The following is a 21,407-nucleotide window of genomic DNA, read 5'->3' as shown; positions in this document are numbered from 1 at the left end:
TCCTTTATGACAGTGAGTCTGTTTCATTGTACAAATGAACTAATTGGAAAATTAACATCCTAATTGGATCTTCCCAGGCCTTCTGAAGCCAATAGTTATTTGGTCTTTTTACATCTTTTATAAAGTAAATTTCAAATGCAGAAAACAGTACAGATAGATGTTGTGTGAAATCTCTCTGGAGTCATTTGGAGGAAAACCCCCCACACATATTATGGTGCAATTTCCCCCAAAAGTTGTACTTTTCTTCCTTGAAGGTTTTTTGACCCTAGACCTTACTCTAAACCCTTTATACTACTTCACTGGATGTTGGTAAGAACAAACAGAAAAGGCCACACACACACACACACACACACACACACACACACACCTCCATACCCATCTCCCTGCTATCATTTATTTTAATTTTTTTCCCTCCTTTGTTCTTTTTCCTTTCTTTTTTGGGGGAGACTGGGTCTCTCCTTATCTTGCCCATGCTGGAAATGGGCAGGCGACTAGCGAGGCTGGTCACACTACTGATCAGCACAGAAGTATTGACCTTCATTTTTGATCTGATCCAGTTTGCCCCTATTTTAAAAGCAGCCTGTTGGTTCTCTACTCCCATGAGTTCACCAAATGGTTCAGTACTTAGTGTTGACACCTAATTGGCTTAGCCTTACTGCAGGTCAGAACTCCTAAACCTGAGGAATTATAGACATTTGCCACTGTTTAGGTATTTGAATTTTCAGTCATTCTTTATTTGCTTAATAGGTTGTTGATATAATGGATAAACTCTGAGATTCAGAAAGTCACCTGAAAAGAAGTAAACAGATGTACAGTTAAACTCTGCAGTAAAAACCCCAACCAGTCACTGGAGTAATTTTGTGAGTTTATAGTTCAGAGGCTACATATTATTATGATTCCTTATTATAACTCTAATAAGGATACTTTGGACAGAGAGCCTAAGAAGATATGAAAATTGTTGGAAAAGTCATATCTTCAAGCTTGAAGATGCAAAACGCCTGCATTGGCTATGTGGAAATAGAGAATAAGTTCTGTTTCCCCCCTTTCGCCGCCAAGCCAGGGGTTTTGAAAGCTAACTTAGATCAAGAAGCATTAATTAGTTTGCATTTAAGAATAGTAAATGCCTCCCCAAGAGGGAGGCACTATAATATTAAAAGAAGAGAAGGAAAGTCAGAAGGAAGCATAGACAAGTAGGACAGTACTGAAAGTAACATATAGAATTATACAGGGTGATTTTGGGGACATTATACACTTTTTTAGGAAGGTGGTATTAAGTGAAGATTCACAATTTCATATGAATCCTTTTTAGTTCTCTCCTATGTGTTTGGAGATACTCTTTATTTGGTGTTTATGTCAGTGAATTAGGAGAATATCTACCCCAAGCATGTGAAGACTTCCCCAGACAAAATGGGCAGTTGAGAATGATTTATTCCAATGGCCATGAGGTCAGCTGAAGCCCACTGTGTCCTGGGCCATTTCCAGGCATCCTAATTTTTGTCTTGCCGCTGGACTTTGATGACTCTAGAAGAGAGTGAGGCTGATGACATTGTTCAGGTCTGCCTCACTTATATCCAGTTCACCTGAAAGTCAAGAAACCAGCCCATATGATGTCATTGGTCCTCTTTAAAAATTAACATGTTTAGAATATTTTTTAAAAAATTATGCTCAACCATATATATGGGAAAATTGTGTATAAAAGACCAAATGGGTGGAAGAAATTACCAAATTTGGAGAAAATGATAGAGCTTTTGAATTATTTAATTATATTGCTAAATTCTTGGGAAACTTATTATAGATACCTTTTGATTATACAGTTGCCTGGGGACTGAAATTGCTGGAAATCCAGTTATGATGCCTTAGTTTTTTGTGTCTTGGATTATATCATATCTTTGTCAGTGTTTACGGCTAGTTGAACTGAAGGGTTTTCATTTCTCCCTATTTATACTCTGGGGGTGCTAAATGAGGAATATTCAAAAGTGATGAAAGGACAGAAATGAGGTAGAAAAGGAAAATGTCTTATGTTACCTGTGAAATTAAAATTCATCCACAATTTCAGTTTATAATTCTGGTGTAGAGTGGGCTTTAACCAACTTGAACAATTATATGGTAGGCAGCAAATAAGGAACTTGCCTTGGTGTGGGGATGGAATGGTCTAAAGTGAATTGGTAGGCCCTAGCCCCAGTGTGGAGAGGAGGGACTTCTCTGAGGGTTACCTTACCTGCTGCTAAAGAGCTCTTGAGGTTGAATTTAAGGACCCTTTCCCAAACCAGGGGTTACTGACTTTGTGGATAATGGGAGGCAAAGGGGAACTTTGCTCAGTGGGGATTTTGTTGTTGTTGGGGATTTTGTCCTTCAGTAAAAGCAACAGTTTTAAATATTGTGGCTCTTAGCATTCCATTTCTACCAGATCAGCTCAAACCTGAACTAGGACAGTACTTGGGTTAAAGGCCAATCTTTGGAAAAAGGACCAGAAAAATGGGCCAGTTTTGAACCTGTACTAATTATTCCTGCCCAAATAACAGGAAATTTAATGTACTAGTTATCTATTAAATGCCTACCACGTATGAGACAGTCAGGTGTCTTTTGGAAAGCCCCAGCTGGCCTTAGCCTTCCTTGGACACTTAATAGCTGAATAACCCTGGACAAGTCACTTAATCCGTATATATGTCACGTACCTCCCTAGTACTTAACGTTTCTCTTTCAGAGGGGTTGCCACCTGAGGTTCCCTATACTGATTGAGTCACAAGTTCTCTGGTTTATTATCTGTGTGCAGTGATCTGTGCTGTTGATACCAAGATGAAAAATGATAGTAATAGGATGTACGGCTGGAAGAGAGCTTAAGGTCTTATAGCCCATCCCAACTCTCCTTATTTTACAGATAACAAAGACCAAGGACTAATGTGTGACCTCCTCAAGGTCAAACAGTCAAACCTGGGGTTTGAACTTCTGAAGACCCTCAGTGCTCATTATATTATGCCACAATGCCTCTGCTTGACCCTCAATGAATGAATGAAAAAGCATTTATTAAGTGTTTGCTGTGTGTCAAGCCCTAGGGAAATGCAGATAGAAAATGAGTATCCTTCAAAGAAGCTCATAGTCTAATCAGAGAGAGAGAAGAGAGGGTATAGTTTCTACCGTATTTGCTTCTAGTCTACAACAGACTGTTGTGGTAAATTTCACTTTTGTAGGGATCTGAGGCCTTTTTAGAGGATATGAATATTTAACTGGTTCTGAATGTCCCTTAAAAGCCTCCTCTTATAATGGTGTGTTGGGAAAAGCCATATTAAGTTTGAAGTCAGAAACGGGGGTTCAAAATCACTTCTCTCTGAATCTGTTTATGTTCTTTGACACTAATAATTCTAAATGCTATGATACAAAGAAAGGCTAGCTTAACTACAAATTGTCATATGTCTATGTGTATGTACACCCCCCCCCACAAAATATGTATGTATGAGGGTGCTCCACCATGGGATCAAGGGCAGCATGGTATAGTGAATAAAGAGCCAGAAAGATCTGGGTGCAAGTACTGACTGATTTATTCTGGCTCTGTGATCCTGGGCAAGTTCCTCACCTTCTCAATACTTTAGATGTTTCTCTAAGACTCTGAGTTGCAGAGGAGGTACAAATCAGGGACATAAGAGGCATTTGAAGCCCAGAGATCGGAAATGACGTATATAAAATGACACATAAATTATACATGTAACACATTTCCATTTATCCTGAATTGCTGGGGAATAGGCATATTATAACTGAATGTTGTAATTACCTGTTCACAGAGTCATGGATCACTTTTAGACTCTGTGGTAGAGGCCATACCTTGCAGAAGCCTTGTATTTTCACCTACTACCTAGAAACAGTAGGTGCTTAATGTTTAGATTACGTTGAAATTCAGAGAACTATGTTAAAATTAAATTCCCAGTACCCAAGCTGTTTTGAACATATTTGGTTGAGAAAGTGCTTTCATATCTTCATTGGATCCCTCAGGATCGAATCTGTATATTTAAGAAGGTATGAGATACTCATTTCTCTGCATGTTCTAAACAAAACCCCTAGTGATTACATTTTTAATTTATACTTGTCCCAAATGTGTAATAAATGTACACCTCTCCTCCCTGAACAAAAACCTCTGGATTATTTCAGCCATCTAGATAAATATGAATTTGCTGTGTACTGTTAAGAGCCCTTTGATTACTATGCCCCACATACATTTACAACAGATTTTCATATACACGTAATAGTCTTTAAAAGCCAGCAATACACAGGCTTAATTCAGACTTAGTGTTCCTTAATGTAATTTTTGTCTAGTACAGGTGAAGCAGTGATGGTTGTGATTTCAGCCAAATTGCTTTGTATGTACCTGTCTTATTCTCATATTTGTGAGATTGTATTAGTAGTAAAGAATTTCTCCTAGCTTGCAGCTTTTTCATAATAGTGATCTTTTCCATTAACCAGTGTCTCCAGAGAACAGTGAGACATGTATTTATTGTGTAAAAACTTCTTCACCCAGCGGTTAAGGAGATGAACTGTGAAGGTGAAGGGGGTAGGTGGTAGGAGAGGGAAACACCCCCCCCCCCCAGTCTTTGTACTTTGTTCTTCTGGCATTAACGAACATTGATCTAGCAAGTGGCAAAAGGGGATCCTATTTGGAGGTTTAATTAAAGCAAGTGAATTTTATTGATGCTATCAATCAGCAGAGATTGAGGGAAAGGGCATGGTGCCAAACCATTTAGTGCTCTTGACAGGGTAATTAAATACCTCAGGACTGGATTCTCAAGATAAAGTGTGAGGTGCTTCAGCAAAACTAAAGCACTACCAGGGTTTGTCTTAGAACAAAGGTGTAAAGGTGGTTTTCTCTTTGCCTACACTCTCCTCCCCCACCCCTTAAATTTCTGTAGTGTTTATATAAATGGTAATTATATGATCTCTTAGCTGTGCTATAGTTAAAGTTTGGTCAATGTTTCCATTATAAACCCCTTCTTACAGGTAAAATTTTTCTACCTGTCAAAAAAGGTCTTTAGGAGTACAGTAATTATTTTTGTTAGCTTTGTTTGGAGGGAGAAGATTTAAGCTCAAATGTCTTGTCATATTTGGAAGGGGAAGATTGTTTCTAAAAGTACTTTTAAAGACATTTTTGCAAATTATTTCATTGAACTACACACATCAGGTTATCTTATTCTGTCTGAGTTGAGAGGGAAAAAATTTATAGGTTTGAAGCTTAGAAAAGATTAGAATTTTCTTTCTTTGTAATTAAGTGTGTTAAATATAAATTTTATAATTGGCAGGTCCCTATCTAAATACATACGTTTTCCTTTAAAGTTGTGTTGTTTTTAAGATTAAGCTCTTCTCTGTAATTTTTTTCTTTAATTTATTAAAGTTACAAGGGGGAAGGACAGCACAAACTCCTATCAAGAGTGCCAGAGATAAGCCAATATAATCTTAAATTGTTGTAAGAAATGGATTGATGATTGTGAATAGGTTTTTGCTTTTTTTTTTATCCTCTCTTCTTATCCCTGACTCAGTATAGTTACTTTATTCCCAAAACACTCAACAGGTATAGATTGAAGGCTAAAAAGCAATTCCTATCTCTTACTTTTAAGGAAGTATATAGCCTTTAGTGATTCTAGGATCTTGGCAATTTTGATGATATTTTAGCAATGTATACCAGATTCAAATCGAGTCCACCAAAAGCATTACAGTCTGAATGGTTTGTCTATAAGACAGATAAAGCAATAGGACATTGAAGTTGGAAAAGGGAAGATTAGAGGTCTCAGAATTTTGGAACTAATCTAATCCCCTTATTTTACTAAGAGGAAACCAATGCCTAGAAAAATATTCTTATTCTCTCTCTCCATCCACACTCCTAAGGTCATGCAACTACCTATCGAATAACTGGCAGTAGAGTTTACTGAGTTACTTGTTTATTTTTCCCCCTTCTCTAATAGGTTGTTTCCTTGTTAAAGTTATGTCCAGATGGGGAATGGTGCCTTAGGCTCTCTTGTCTGCCACACTTGGCCAAGGTTAAGATTATATCAGAAATAACAACTGGCATTTATGTAATGCTTTAAAGTTTGCAGAACACTTTACAAGGTCTTATTTTATCCTCATAACAGTCCTGGGAGGCAGGTGTTGTTATTTTTGTTCTTATTTTGTTGATGAGAGAGCTGTGTCAAAGAAAGGTTAAGTGATTTGCTCAGGGTCACACATTTAGTGTATCGTTGAACTCAGGGTCTTCTTGTTTGTGGAATATCTCCGCCTCGCTGCCTCTAAACATCTCTAACCATTATGTCAATTATAGGAGAATAATTTAGATCTGGAAGGGATATTAGAGGCCATGTAGTCCCAACACCCCCCCTCCCAATTTTACCGATGAGGAAGCTCAGGCCCAGAGAGGTTATGATAAATCCAAGGTCACAAAGGTCACAAGTGATAGGGGCACAATTTGAATGCAGGTCCTTGGGCTTCAAAACCAAGTACTTTTACTACCTCACTATGGTCCTTGTTCTGTTTCTAAATACCAAGGTTTCACCACATGTCATGTAGTCATACTCTTTGTCTTGATAAACTAGAAGATTTTGTAGAAGAAAACCACTTAGTTTATATTTCAGTCACATCTGTCAGACATATTGGCATCTCTTTGTCGAGAGGTTCTGATCTAGAGTTCACTTGCTGAATAAGAAAAGACCTCCTCCGCCCAAGCAGTTCAACTCATGTTTTAGTGTAATTGTAAAACAATATGATGAAATTCTGAGAGCCATAGTTAAATTAAAATACCTAGCAGAAGTTAGGATTTTCATAATTAATGAAGAGAGAAGAACACTATTGTAGGTATGTAGCCTTGGTTAAGATGTCTTCATGAATTAACTTCCTTCTAACTCAGGGGTTCTTAACTTTTTTTTTTGGTCAGAAATACCTCTGGGAGTCTGTAAAAGCTAAATATCCTTTCTCAAAATGGTTTTTAAATGCATAAAATAAAGTACATAGCATTGCAGTAGTTACACACACACACACACACACACACACACACACACACACACACACACACACACACACACTCCCCCCCAAGAGAAATTCATTGACTCTGGGTAAAAAGCCCCTGTTTTGACTACCCTCTCTTTCAGTCTGTGAAATGATAGACAAAACTTGTCTTCTCTTCACGTGATTGATAAAAAGAAATCCTCACTGTTAGTTTGCTTACCAAAACTCCTATAGTGATCTAGCTCAGGGGTGGGGAACTTGTGGCTTTGAGGCCACATAGGGCCCTCTAGGTCCTCAAGTGTGGCCCTTTGAATTCAAACTTCACAGAACAAATCCCCTTAATAAAAGGGCTTGTTCTATAAAAAAATTTTTGACTGAGTCAAAAGGCCACACCCAAGGACCTAGAAGGCCACATGTGGCCTGGAGCCTGTAGGTTCCCCACTCCTGATCTAGCTACTGGTTCTACCTTCTTTGGAGAATTAAGTATGCTTTCTATTTTGATTTTGCTTAAGGACATATTTATAACATTAATTATTTTTTCTTTTTTTTTTTAACACAACTGGTGCTGAAGGCCAGTGATGCCATAATCAAATAGACACAATCCCTACAGCCATATGATGACTTAGAACCATGTTATCTGTGTGGCAATATTTTTGTTTATTTTGTTATACATTTCCCAATTACGTTTCATTTGATATGGTCATTATTGGGGAGTAAGGGGCTAGAGGTCCTTGAATTTGATACCTCCTCTGTAATCTGTCTAGGTCATTAGTCTTGAAATTCATAGTAGGAGTAGAGGTAGTAGTAATCTACTGCTGTAAGTTTGCTTGTGTGGGAAATTCTAGAAGCTCTCTGTTGGTTTTAGTATATGTCAGAGGTCGGACTCGAACCCAGATCTTCCTCACTCTTAGGCCCAGGCCACGTTCATTGCTGCCTGTCTTACCATGGAGTAGGATAATGTAATAACATTTAAAATATATTAAAATATTTTTAAAAGTTCAAATGAGCATTTTAATGTCTTTTTCTCTTCCCTTGCAATTTTCCCTTTATGGAAAATTGCTCATATGAACAATATATATGTTTATGTGGTATGTATGTGTGAAAATCACTTCATTAACATAGTCTAATCAAATAATTTTAGTAAATGTGTCATATTGCTGATATTGGGGAAAATGTCCAAAGATAGAGACAGATAAAATGACTTTAAAATGTTTGAATTTTTTAAAAAAAAATTTGAATCCCTAGGCAACTATAGAGATTCTCTTAGAATGACCTATTGAATGGAATTCTGGACTACCATGGGAATTAGGACCACTTGGGTTAGAATCCTTCCTCGACGTTTACTAATTGGCAAGTCATAGAAAACCTTGATTTCCTCATCTGCAAAATGGGGTTAATCATACCATACTTAGGTCAAAGGGTTGTTGTAAGAAGCAAGCAAGGTAGTGTATGGAAAGTGCTCTGTGTTTAAAGTGCTTTATAAATGTGAGTATTTGTGACAATGCTTCAAATATATGTGATTTCCTTATTGTGTATGTTCTCTCTAATGCTTCGCATTTTAGTCTCTCTGTGACTTAATATGTGGACTTTGAGTTCCATTGGCTGAAAATTTCATCACCCTGGAGCTAACCTGGTGATGAACCTGTTTGATTTATCCAGTTTGGTCCTTAGGGAACAGAAATACAGTTCTAGACTTTATTAGAACCAATCAATTGGTGTTATTGGGGCAAGGAAGCAGTCTGGTTAAAGTAGTAAGACATCCTGAAGGAGATAGAGGAGACAATACGAGCCAAGTTGGTCAAACTATTACCTTGATGCTACGTCAGACCCAGGTGGAGACAGTCCAGGACCCTGAGCTCAAGAGTCCATTAATTTGTCAGTAACAGTGCTCCACCCAGACACCTGGCCCTGTTCCATCCTGGCCTTTGCAATCATTGAGAGAGAGAAATCCTTGCAGAGATGTGACCTGGTAACTAACTTCTTCAACAGCCACAGCTACTGAAGATTCTGAAGAGAAAGTACTTAACACCAAAGTCTTAAAGGCATTGTCAAATGGTTAAACACCAGAAATGAATATTGTTTTATCAGTGCAAGTGACATTTAAGAAGTTGTATTACCATCTCCTTTGCTGCTATACCCCAAAGACCACTGGGCTTTTTTCCATCTGAATGACAGTTGAAACCTCCTTTATGTGTTGTCTGCTTCTATTAGAATGTGAGCTCTTTTGGAGCAAAAACTACCTTTTTTCTGTTTGTATCCTCAACTCTAGCACAGTGCTGTACACATAGTAAATGCTTTATTAATAAATGCTTATTCATTCCTGACTCTGAGGCTGACTTTCTATTCTCAATATCTTGGCTAGCTTTCTTAATAAATATGCTTACTAAGGATTTTTTAAAGCAGTTAACTGGTAGAAAATATTTAAGCACTTGAATTCACCATAATACTGATAGGTTTTTTTTTCTAATTCCTCTCTTCTGTCCCATCCCCTGTTCTCTACTGTCCTCCCATTGTAAGTCAAAAGTTGACTTGAATTCAAGCTATCTTGACTATAAGACCAACTTGCTGTCCATTATGTCTCTTATACCTTTTGTTCTGTTGATAATTGGGAATGTAGAACTAGAGGGACGAAAGAATTGGAAATCATTTGCCTAGAGATAAGGACAAAATCAATTCAGTTAAGAGTGTTAATGCAAAAGAAAAATAAAGCAGTAAGGATAGAGGTAAGGCCGTATGTGGGGAAGAACTAGCAAAGGAGACCAAGAAGGCGTAGTTAGAGGTAGGAGAAAAACAGAGTGTGGGGTCCTGGATGTTATGGGAAAAGGAACTGGTGGTTAATAGAGTCCTAATGCTGCTGCATGGTTAAGGATGAGGACTGAGAAAAAAACCTGCAGTTTTGGCAACCTTGAGCTCATTAGTCATTGAAAATAGTCCTTTCAGTAGAATGTTGGGGAAGAAAGCCAGGTTGCCAGGAGTAAATAGGATTGAGGAATAGAGAGAGTGAATGAAGACTACTATTTTTATAGGTTATTTCTTTAGGGGAGGGAAAGAGACTTTAAATATTTTAGGTCTTAAAATAATTTTTGTTAAATAATCCAGTATCATCAGTACTGATTGAGTTTGGTTTTTAATTCTAATCAGTATTATGTAGAGCACAGAAGTGTGCTTTCTTTAGATTGAGTATAATTTTAAGTGGGTGCATTGATATTGAAATTATAAAACAGTTCTTGGGTGTGCATGGGTTGTGCATGAATTCTTCTTATGATCTTTTCTATTACTGTTTCAGTAACTGCTTTATAAGAGTTCTTTCTATTAAAGTGGCCTAAGATTTAGCTGGGTCATCAGATAATAAATGTCAGTTTAAAGTTACCTTGGAAATAATTAAGTCTTATCCAGTTTACAAATGAGGAAAGTGAGGATCAAAGAAGAGAAATCACTTCTACTTCTAACTAGTAACAGCACCACCTAGAACCCATTTTTCCCAACTCCAACCCAATGAACTTTCATTTGTTTTACTATTTTATATGATATTTCATGCATTGTAGATTTTAAAGGATTCTTTGAGCAAACAAGTCTAACCTTTAATAATCTTGCTGAAGTGGTTCCTTTAGTAGTCACAGTTTGTTCTAGGACATAGTCGGAGCAAATTTATTCAGCAAATACTTGACTGCCTTTTTACTATTTGTGAAGTACTGTGGGGAATACAAAGGTGATTGACATGGTCCCTTTCTCTCAGGAATTCACAGTTTAGTTTATAATCCAGTATTAAATAAGTATTGTGAATTACTATTGCTTTGTTTGGAGAGGATATTAAATCTTACTGCACTTCTGGTTTTATTGGTGGGAGACCTCAAGGTACCTTATTCTGAATGCCAGATTTGGAATCAGGAGACCTGGGTTTGAATCCTAGTTCTGGCCCTTAATTTCCAGTGTGACTTGAGACAGACCACTGAGCTATAGTTTGCTTGTCAGCAGAATGTGGTTGGACTGCATGATCTCCCTTCAACTTAAGAAATCCCTACAAATTATCCTCAGTTTGGAATTTTAGCACTATATAGATATGAAAAACACAATTATTAACCATTCCTTTTGGAAATACTTTTTCCTGTTTATTGTTCTCTATCATCAGTCTTTTTCTCTGTCTCTCCATCATCCTCAAGGAGAGGTTGGCTCCATGACACATACTACTCTCTGATGAGTATTTCTTGTGAAGCATTACAGCAGTCAGAAGTCCACCAAAAACCACAAGTAAACTGTCTTTTTTGCTGAGTCTTCTCAAAATGACACCTAAACTGTTTAGGTCAGAGGAAGTCCATGTGCTCTTTACGCTACGTGTTCTTTTAAATTATTTAACCCTTCTCCTGAATGTGGGGATTGAATGAATAGCTTATTTTGTTTTCCATGTTGAGAAAGGAGTATCTTGGCTTTTGAAATGGCTTCATAATGGGAAGGAAGAAAAACACTATTTGACTATAGTAAAACTTGTGTGTAGTTTTTTTTTTTTTACTTTGACCAGATGGGCTTGTTTTCTAAAATAATAAAATAACCTCCTCCAAAATTCTACATTGATACTTCCACATGGTCCAGGTGACCCTGAGTTCTTGAAGGTTTTTCCAGTGGAGGAGAAGTTCTTCTGGTCTTAACAAGGAGAGTTTTGAGTATAGCTCGGCAGGTATGGGGAGCTGGGGGTTGGGATGTTACATCTGAGGGCCCAGCCTAGCCAAATTTACATAGGATACTCGCTAGAATATTAGCAATTAAGTTAATCCTTCTTTAGCCCTAGCAACTCACTGCCCACCCTTCTTAAAGGGATTGTAATCTGACAAGTTGAAGGGAAGTATAAATGCATAATTTTGAAGTATATGTAGCAAAGTGTAGGTAAACATTTAAAAGATTTGAGATGAATTTAACTGTTAAAAAATCTCAATAATTAGGCTACTTTTCAAACCTCAGAATGATATTAAATTCCAGTCTTAGAGATGCAACGAAGGTGACTATGGTCTTTCCATGTGGCAGTTCAAGAAAATATTTGCTATGTTATCCTGAATTATCTATTTTCTTATCCATAATTATTTGCCTGACCCCTCTGAGTACCAAAACTAAACATCAGCAAACAAAAACACAGGGAAGTTGAAATCCCTCGACTGTGGTTTGATAGAAATGAACTGCCAGCTGCAATACTTTAATAAAAAGATGTCTATTAGGGCACAGTCTATTTCAACTCTCATTTAATAGCTACACATGGATGGTGCTGTGTAAGGCAGCATTTAATAAACACCACTCAGTATACTTTTTCAGTGGCTGAGTTTATGACTTGTGAGGAAAGAAATCAAATTTGTCATGTCTCTAGTTTCTTTGTTGCCTTAAGAGAAAGAATTTACCTTCTTTCCCCCTCCTACCCCACCCAGGGACATTGAGTTTTTGTATTTATAGTTGATGAAAAAAGCCTGAGATTTTAAGGGTCCCTTTTCTTAAAGCAAGCAGCTTATTCCTGGGACATATGGACTGTTTTTTCACCTTAAGTAGGAGATTGCAATTTTGCCCCTAAATTCAAGAAATCATTGTTTATAATTTGGTTAGGTAATGCTACTGTTGCATTTTCATTTTAAAATTCTGTCTTTTGCTTCCTGGAAGTTTAGGTCAGAAATCTGTACTTTTTGGAATGGAAGTCAGACTGGAAAGTATCATTTTGGTTTATTACAGAATAGCATGGTGTTGCTGACTTCTTTTTTTCCCTGTCTTGTGTACTGTCTTAAACAGTAGTATGTCTTTGTAAAGGATGAAGATAGAGAACTTTGAATACCAAAGGGTTTTTTTTTTGTTTGTTTGTTTTAAAGAAATGGTGAGGGTTCAGGGCCTAAGTTTAAACAAATCAGCTTAAATCACTAGTTAGGAAGACTGATCTGGACGTTTAATAGTGAATTCTGTGTGGTATAGACGTAAAAGCACTGTATGAACCTGGGCACGGCATTAAATTTTGACTTCTGTGAAATGGGGATGATAAAGCTTGTAATACCTGTGGTGAGAGATAGCACGTAGAGGATAGGGAGCTCATCTTGAAGCCAGGAGGAACTGAGTTCATTCACTTCCTGGCTCTGACACGTACTAGATGAGTGACCTTAGTGATTTAGGCTGTTCTATAAGATTTCCACTTTCAGAGAAGTTACTGATCTGCAGAGAGTTTTCTCACTCCAGAGTACCCTTCCTGTGCCAGTGCAACCACAGTTTTAGTCCCTATCCCTTTCCCCATCTGCCTTAGAGTTGGAAAGTGTTTTGTGCTTTCTATAGAAATGCAAGTTGTAAATATTTTCATTTGATATAACCTTAAATAAATTTAGCCTTCAATTTGTGAAGGTTAACATTTATTACAATTTAATGACATGACTAGGTCATTTGAGTATTTTGGGACTGATTTTGTAGTTTTCAAAATGTAATTTTATTTACCAATGAAAGCTCTTCCCTTTTTGCTTTATCTTTGAGGCTTCTCCTTGTCCTAATCTACTGTTGAGCCTTTAGTATTATATCATTTATGTTGTTGAAACTTTGTACTTGGGAAAACTTATGTTTCTGGAGGAACAAAAAGGTATGGTGGATGTTTTAGTCCCATTCTTTTCCAAATGAGCTATGTGACCTTAAGTAGTTCACTAACTAGTCTGGCATTGGTTTCTTCATTTTAAAAATGAGGGTCTTTATTTTCATTCCTCCTGGCTTAAATTCTGTCTGCTAATAATGATGCTAACAATCACATTATCTTTGAAGAGGGTAGGTCCTTCCCACAGTTTGAGGACTTAAAGTAGACATCTGGGTAATGTTTAATGTGATCAGTTTGAATGATTAAATGTGAACTTCCACTGGTTGCAGTAATTTCCTTTAATCTCTGTAAATCTTTAGTGGAAATGTTAGGAGCCTCAGAAGATTGGGGCATGACTTAAACCTTCCTGCCAGTAGAACTTAAAGGAAGTAGTAGGGAACTTTCCATATATAATGTCTGACGTAAGTGTCTAATGGTCTAAGATATATAAACAGGGAAGAAACCCGAGCTTATCTGTAATGTATTAAAAATAGTATAATTAGAAAAATATAGGGGAGATGATGATCAGGGCTCTTCCAATCAATTGATTCCCCGAGACCCAACTAAAAAGGGGCAATATTAAGTTCTTAAGTGAAGTACAGTATTTTTAAAAGGGTGGGAGAGGAAGTAAAGTAAGGCATAAGTAAGTACCTACTAAGATTTTTACAAATATTACCTCATTTAATCCTTACAACAACTTTTAGAGGTAAGCCTTTTATTAGTCTCATTTTATAGTTGAAGAAACTGAGGCAAAGTGACTTGCCCAGCAGGGTCGCACAGCTGTAAGTGTCTGAGGTCAGATTTGAACTCATGTCTTCCAGCTCTAGGATCAACGCTTTACCCATTGCAGCACCTAAATGCCTACACTGTACTTTTAAGGTATAGAAGTTCTTTCATCAAAATCAATGTAGAGAGCAGCTAGTGAGGGAAACACTCTCTAAGGAACCAGGTGAGAATTGAGGCAGGAGACAGCTTTTAGGTTTCTAATCTGTCTCAGGTGCAGAGGAACAGGTACAGGGAGCCAGGCTGAGGCCTGCCCAGCAGAGAATACTATGCCTAGGAGAGTAGTATGGGGATAACAAGAGAAAAGGCATCAGGGCTGGTGATGTGACTTGCTTTTTGTTTACCTTAAATCCATGTATATCTGCCTACTCTTCCTAATTGATGTCAAGTGCGTGATTATGGGAGAGTGCCAGGTTGATAGGGGAGTGTTTTGTAGCTGCTATTCTTATAGCACTGGGGTGATTCAGTGGATAGTGTGTTGGACCTAGAGTCTGGAAGTACTGAGTTCAAATCTAGTCTCAAGCATTTAGACACTTCCTAGGCTAAGGCCCTGGGCAAGTCATCTCACTCCTTCGGCCTCAGTTTCTTCATCTGCAAAATAGGGATGATAATAATAGCACCAGCCCCCAGAGTTGTGAGACTCAAATGAAGCAGCTAGGTGGCACAGTGGATAGAGTGCTGGGCTTGGAGTTAAGAAGTTGTTGAGTCTTTTAAGTTATATCTGACTCTTCCAAACCCCATTTGGGGTTTTCTTGGCAAAGATGCTGGAGTGGTTTGCAGTTTCTTTCTCCAGTTCATTTATAGATGAGGAAACAGGCAAACCAGGGTTAAGTGACTTGCCCAGGGTCACACAGCTAGGAAATATCTGAGGCTGGATTTGAACTCATGAAGATGAGTCTTTCTGATTCCAAGCCCAGTGTTCTATCCACTGTACCACCTAGCTGCCAGAAGTCAGGAAAACCTGAATTCAATTTTGAACTCAGACCCTTACGAGCTCTGTGACCCTGGGCAAATCACTTGGTCTCTATTTGCCTCAGTGTCTTCATCTGTAAAATAGGGATAGTAATGATAGCACCTACCTCCCAGGGTTGTTGTGAGCATTGAATGAGATAATAATTGTAAAGTGCTTGGCACATAGTAAACAGTATATGTATTAGTTATTATCATAATTAATATTTGCAAAGTGCTTAGCACAGTACCTGGCACACATAGGCCTAATAAAATGCTTTTTCCTTTCCTTTCCTCCCTTGCCCAAATTTACACAAGAACTAAGTTAAGATCTGAACCCAAGTTCTCAGACTCTCCTACTCTTTCAACCATAATACAACTCTTCTTATTTTGAAGTATCCATATAAAAGACCACATTTTTGATATAAAGAATTAATGACAAGTTTAAATGGAACCTCACCCATTTGAGGTGAAAGGATCCCCCCAAAACTGAAATAGAAACTGGCTTTCATGTCACTAGTGTCAAGTTCTTTTATTATTCGTAGAGATGTAACCATAGATACTGTCTTTAACTGTCTTTTCAGTGTGGCTTTGCAGAATTTTAAGAAGAGGGAGGGGGAGGGCATGGATCTGGACATAACTTTCAGTTGATCTTTAGGCCAGGAGAAGCACCCATTAAACACAAAGTGCTATGTATTTCTAGATGGTGATGAGGAAATACCAACTACAGAAACTATGCTATCTCATTTGCAGTTAGCCAGCCTCCAGCTCTTAGGTTGTAGACACATAATTATAATGGATAAATCTATTTTCATCCCTGTTCTTTTCATCCATTCTAATCTCATTTGCTCATTGAAATTTGTGAAGAGCAATTTGAAAAGCTATAGGTAAGAGTGCTCATTTGCATGGAACTCTCTCTCCTCCCTCTCCAAGTAATTCCAGTATTACTTGTCTTTGTTTACTGTGCAGCTTGTTAGGGCAGTGGAAAATTCCAGGAAACCTGATTTTTAAATTGGTATCTCTGGAGTAGCAGGGTGTTCAGTGTTGTACTACCTGTATCATCTTTAAATATTTAAATTGCAGACTTTTCTGTCTGCTTCTCAAATTAGAGCCTTTGCTTAGTAGTTTTGACATTTCATAACCTTGATCTTTAGGCATTAAGTATTCTTACCTGTTGAAATAGCAGTAGAAGCCTTTATTATTTTTTTTTAAGGAAAAAAGGCCAATTTTTCATTCCACATGTGCGCCAGGGAGCTCTCGCGCTCGCTCTCTCGCTCGCTCTCTCTGTCTCTCTCTCTCTCTCTCTCTCTCTCTCACACACACACACACACACACACACACACACACACACACACACACACGAGAGGAAGTCTGAACTTAATGCTTGAAGAAAGATACTCTTCACACTCAACCAGTGGAAAACACGCAAGAGGTTTACTGTATTATGATGTTTCTAGTTATCATTCAACAAATATTTCTTAAAGCAACTGTAACGTATTGGAAATAACTGCATTTAGAATCAGGAGACCTAGGTTCACATCCCAGATTTGCTACTTAACTGACTGTGGCAAACTATGAGTTTTTTCATATCTGTTAATTTTTAAAAATTGCAATACATACCTTGCATAATTGTTAAGAATAAAATAAAATAGCAAGCATAAAGTACTTAATATTAAATATTATGTAAATGTCAGCTTTTTTCATTACTGTTTATAAGCCACTTTGCCTGGGGAGACATGTAGAAGAATTAAACACAATCTCTGAACTTCAAGGAGTTTATAGTCTTATACATCAGAATTTGGCATAATGTGAGTCAATAGCGAATCTTTCCTGCTTAGCCCATTATAATATTTTACTAATAGGTCTCCTACACAGCTGCCTGAATAGTCTTCCTATTACCGTCTTCCCTTTAATTAGTAATGTGTGCCCTGTCGGTTTATATTTTTCTTTATCCTGAACTGTTTCCCCAGGGCCTGAGCCTCAAAGCTATCCTCCCAAATTGGGCAATTCACTTTTCACTGACCTCAGTCTCAGCCCCAGGAGTATAGTGGGAGGACTGGCTTCAGATAGATGCCAGTCTCTTTTGCTTTGAGACTGGTAAATTCACACACACCCTGACATCCTGCCCCCCCCCCCCCCCCCCCCCCCCGTTCTGTCTATTCACTACCTGAGTGCTGTTACATCACAGTTGTGTAATACTGCAATTCCAGCCAGAACAAGATTCTGCCTTTTGGTTTTCCATGTCACAGGAAGGGTGGGAGGCAGAGTTCTTGTGAAAGCCTGTGGATCAATTTCTGCATCCCTTCGAAGAGTTTAAGAGTTTGTGAAGATTTGAGGAAAATGTCTAGCTTTCCCTCTTGTCAATTGAACCAGAAGTTAGACTATTCTTTCTACTGCATCACTATGATTAAGTCAATAATCTACTCAGAATTCTTAAGTAGTTCCCCATTGCCTACTGAAGAAAATAAATTCTTGATTGTGGACCTGGACCATGAAGGGATTAAATGGTACCGTCTGAATGTACACTCTTTCATGTTTTCTAAAATTAAGCTAAAGTGAACTACTTTTCATTATCTGTCCCTTTTGTGCCCTCTCCTTTTGTAATTGCTGTTATTCATGCTATCCCAAAGTCTTTCCCTTTCTTTAATGCATAACTTGGGTGCTATTTATGAAGCCTTAGTTCATTTTGAAGAAGGAAATTCTCTGAATTATGGGGAGATTTGGATTCTGTACAACTGATATGATTTAATATAGCAAGCATCATATGCCTACTGAATGCTGATTGGTATTGGATATGCAAAGACAAAAATGAAAATGATAACCTCCCTTCAGGGAGCTTGTATTCAACTCTGACATTTCAGGAATGTTTGGACTATTTAGGAGAAACAGCTTTTCCAAGCCTTCAAAAGCAACAAGCACGTATGAAAAACGCAACACTTAGGATAGTCTTCTCCACTGATATAGACAGCATCCCATTCATGACTACCTATCACAATATGGAAAGGGTGGGATGTACTGTCCAGTTTGGCCACCTCCCAGGTCATTCTTCAGAGAATATAGGCAGGTACATCTTACTTCTCTTTTAATTCCCCAGAACTGGAAATTTAACATCCCTCCACACAGTTTCGAAATTATTCCTGCTCCCTATAACTACCACCAGTCAACATGGAGAATATGTGGACAACTGTAATTTAGAGTACTTGGTAGAGGCTCTAGAGATGTTGTTTCACATAGAACAAAAAGGGGCGTGGGGTGGGTGTTGATCATCCTAGGCTTATACAACCTTATTGACCAAATATTTGGTTTCAGGAAGTCCAGAAATGGGTAATCATGATGTCTAAGGAATAGGTAAAAGTATTTAGGAATTCAGTTGTGCAGCTTTTAATCTAAATATGTGACCTGTTGCAAAAGACTACCATTTCAGAAAATAATCATATTCTCCAGTGTTTCTCATGCCTGTGAAGGCCTCTAGATAGAGAAGGGTCTGGGAAGTACAAATTGTTGGGTCTGAGTGTCAGTTTTATAGGGAGTCCTGATAGAATTTCTAACAGATAGCAACCAAAATACTTAAACTATTGAAGGGAAAGGCAAAATTATTTCTGTAAGGGGAAATCATGCCTGACTAATCTCTTAGAATTCTTTGGAAGGTTAAATAAACATGTAGGCAAGTGTGTAGACATAATTTAGACTTTCAAAAAGGCCTTTAGCAATGTTACACATTAAATTTTTTTTTAAATTAATGGGTTGGAACGAGTATTGTCTTAGGGATAGAGAGCTGACTTAAACAAAGGAAACAAAAGGTAATGACAAATTGGCAATGTGTTCTGAGTGAAGAAGCATGTTTATTTTGTGGTTCCCCAGTCGAGGATTAACACACACACACACACACACACACCCCATAATAATGTGGAAGAGATGTATGGTGTATTTGTGCAGAATTTGCTGATCACATTTTACTACCCTGTAGACCTTAGAGTCAAGCCAGTGGGGATAAACGGCAGGAAATTCTCATGAGACTTAGCGTAGGTGTGCTTAACATAGCAGAAAAACTTTAGTGTGAATGTATAAGATTAAGAGTGATAGGGCCTGATCTTATCATTTACAACTAGGATAACAACTTCTGTCTTTTAGTAGGCTTATTGAAAACATTGAGCTAATAAGAGGGGCCTTAGTCCTGTTCGTGTCATGCTTTGGAAATTTGAAGCCTGTGTTTTTAAATGCATAAAATAAAACGATAGGGTTGCAAAGGAAATCAAACTTAGATGTAATTTTTTCTCTCTCCAAATTCATGTGTCCCCTGATACATGATCCATGGATTCTTGGTTAAAAACATCTGATCTGACGTGTTTTTTGTGAACCAAAAGGACAAGATGCCAGACATCATTGATATAGGAAACTAAGCTAAAGGTGTTACCTTAACCTCATGCAGAATCATGGAGTGGCCTGTTATCTCTGCAAGCCAGGAAAGTCTCAGAAGTGCCAGAGAAGGGCAATTGATTGTAGTAAAGGCAAACAAAATCATTTTCTTTGATATCTTGGGGGGACAGAGTGGGGGTGGAGGAGAGCAGGATTGTTGTTCTGAAAAGGTATGTTTATAGTAAATATGGACTGAATATAAGAATTCCAGATTTATAGGGTACCCAGAAAAGCTTGAAAGAGGCATTTGGCTACAAGTAAAAGGAGTTATATGGCTAACTATGGAACTTAACATCCCAAAAAATTATACGGGTTGTAGAGGAAAGTTAATAAACTAACAGATTATAAACTAGGGATGTTTGGGGATAACATTGGAGGTTGAATTTCTGAAAGGCTGACCTATTATACTATTTTTCTGAACCCTGTGGGTAAGTAGATATTCTCTGCTTCCCCCTGCCCTCCATGATATTTCTAATGTCCACATTTTTATCATCAATCATAATTCAAATTAACACTAGATTAAACATGAGCTTGGATGCTCTTCAAATGGAATACCCCTTGAATATCTTCAACTTTTACTAAGAGGGTAGTGAGAATGACATACCTATCTACTTTGGTTTTCCTTGCCTTTTTCAAGGTTTCCTATGCTCGCCCAAGTTCGGCATCAATCAGAGATGCAAATTTGTATGTCAGTGGACTTCCGAAAACAATGACCCAGAAGGAATTGGAACAGCTCTTTTCCCAATATGGACGAATTATTACTTCCCGTATTCTAGTTGACCAAGTCACTGGTAAGTAGACAAGTAGCTTCTCTGTACAGTATCTTTCACTCTCTTGGGCTGGCAGATTATGAAATATTCCGTCTTCCAATACAGCAGTCTTGCCTCCAGAACATATCAAAGGTATATGTGGGCCAGAAAATGCAATTTTCTGCTGGAATTGTTCATAAATATGCATGGACAAAAATAGATTGTGGTATGTAGTGAGCTAGCTTGAGTCCTTTCCACCCTGAAGGTGCAGGTTTGAAGCCTGTTTCATGCCTTGTAATAAATTTACAGCTGCTATAATCTTCCTTTCCAAGCTGCGGTGTGAAAATAGCTTCTTATAAAATACTAATAAACAATCTTATTTCTATAAAAAAGCAACATTTAATGCAGAAATGCACAGCTGGTCCTCCAAGGGTAGGATTCCACTGGACCCAAACTGGTCATTGTTATTACTGGGGTTGTTTTCAAGGTGCATTCTGCATAGCATGAGCTTGTTATCCAAGGTTGTGGAGCTAAACACTTAAAAGTAGATGCAGTCTGCTTTAATGTAACTTTTAACAAAATGGGAATTGGCAGGGTCGTATGTATTTTTAAGTAGTGAGGTAGAATTTAAGGGAGACGTTTTTTGACACCTTCAGTTATTTTTTGAGCTAGAAAAAATTATTTCAGGCATCTTAAATTCACGTCCCTTGTCTCTTTCCTTATCTGTAAAATGAGGGGATTTGATTAGGTGACTTAAAGTTCCTTCTGGTTTTAAATCCAAAAATCCTATAAAAGAAAATTCTAGATTAACAGATTTTGAATAAAATATTGGCACAAGTGCTCTTTCTTCATATGAACATCAGTCTGCCTGATATGAGTCTTATCAACAGCTACCCAAATAACTATTTTTGTTTTGTTCATACTATGCATAACCTTATTTAAGTTTGCTCTTCTTTAGATGAAAA

At 37.7% G+C, this 21,407-nt stretch overlaps 1 protein-coding gene across 2 annotated transcripts in view; it reads left to right on the top strand.

Annotated features, from left to right (window-relative positions):
* The window catches only part of ELAVL2 (ELAV like RNA binding protein 2), a 171,849-nt gene that overhangs the window by 137,387 nt on the left and 13,055 nt on the right, over positions 1 to 21,407 (top strand). For both annotated transcript variants that reach the window (XM_078152836.1, XM_020970044.2), the window contains exon 5: positions 20,331 to 20,484. In XM_078152836.1, the coding sequence (XP_078008962.1) occupies positions 20,331 to 20,484 (154 nt within the window). The remainder of the gene's footprint in view (positions 1 to 20,330; positions 20,485 to 21,407) is intronic.

The sequence above is a fragment of the Phascolarctos cinereus genome, unplaced genomic scaffold, assembly GCF_003287225.1.
Source record: "Phascolarctos cinereus isolate Bilbo 61053 unplaced genomic scaffold, phaCin_HiC Scaffold_4;HRSCAF=312, whole genome shotgun sequence".
NCBI lineage: Eukaryota > Metazoa > Chordata > Mammalia > Diprotodontia > Phascolarctidae > Phascolarctos > Phascolarctos cinereus.
Note: the sequence above shows the minus strand (reverse complement) of the source record. Positions and strands in the feature narration are given on the sequence as shown.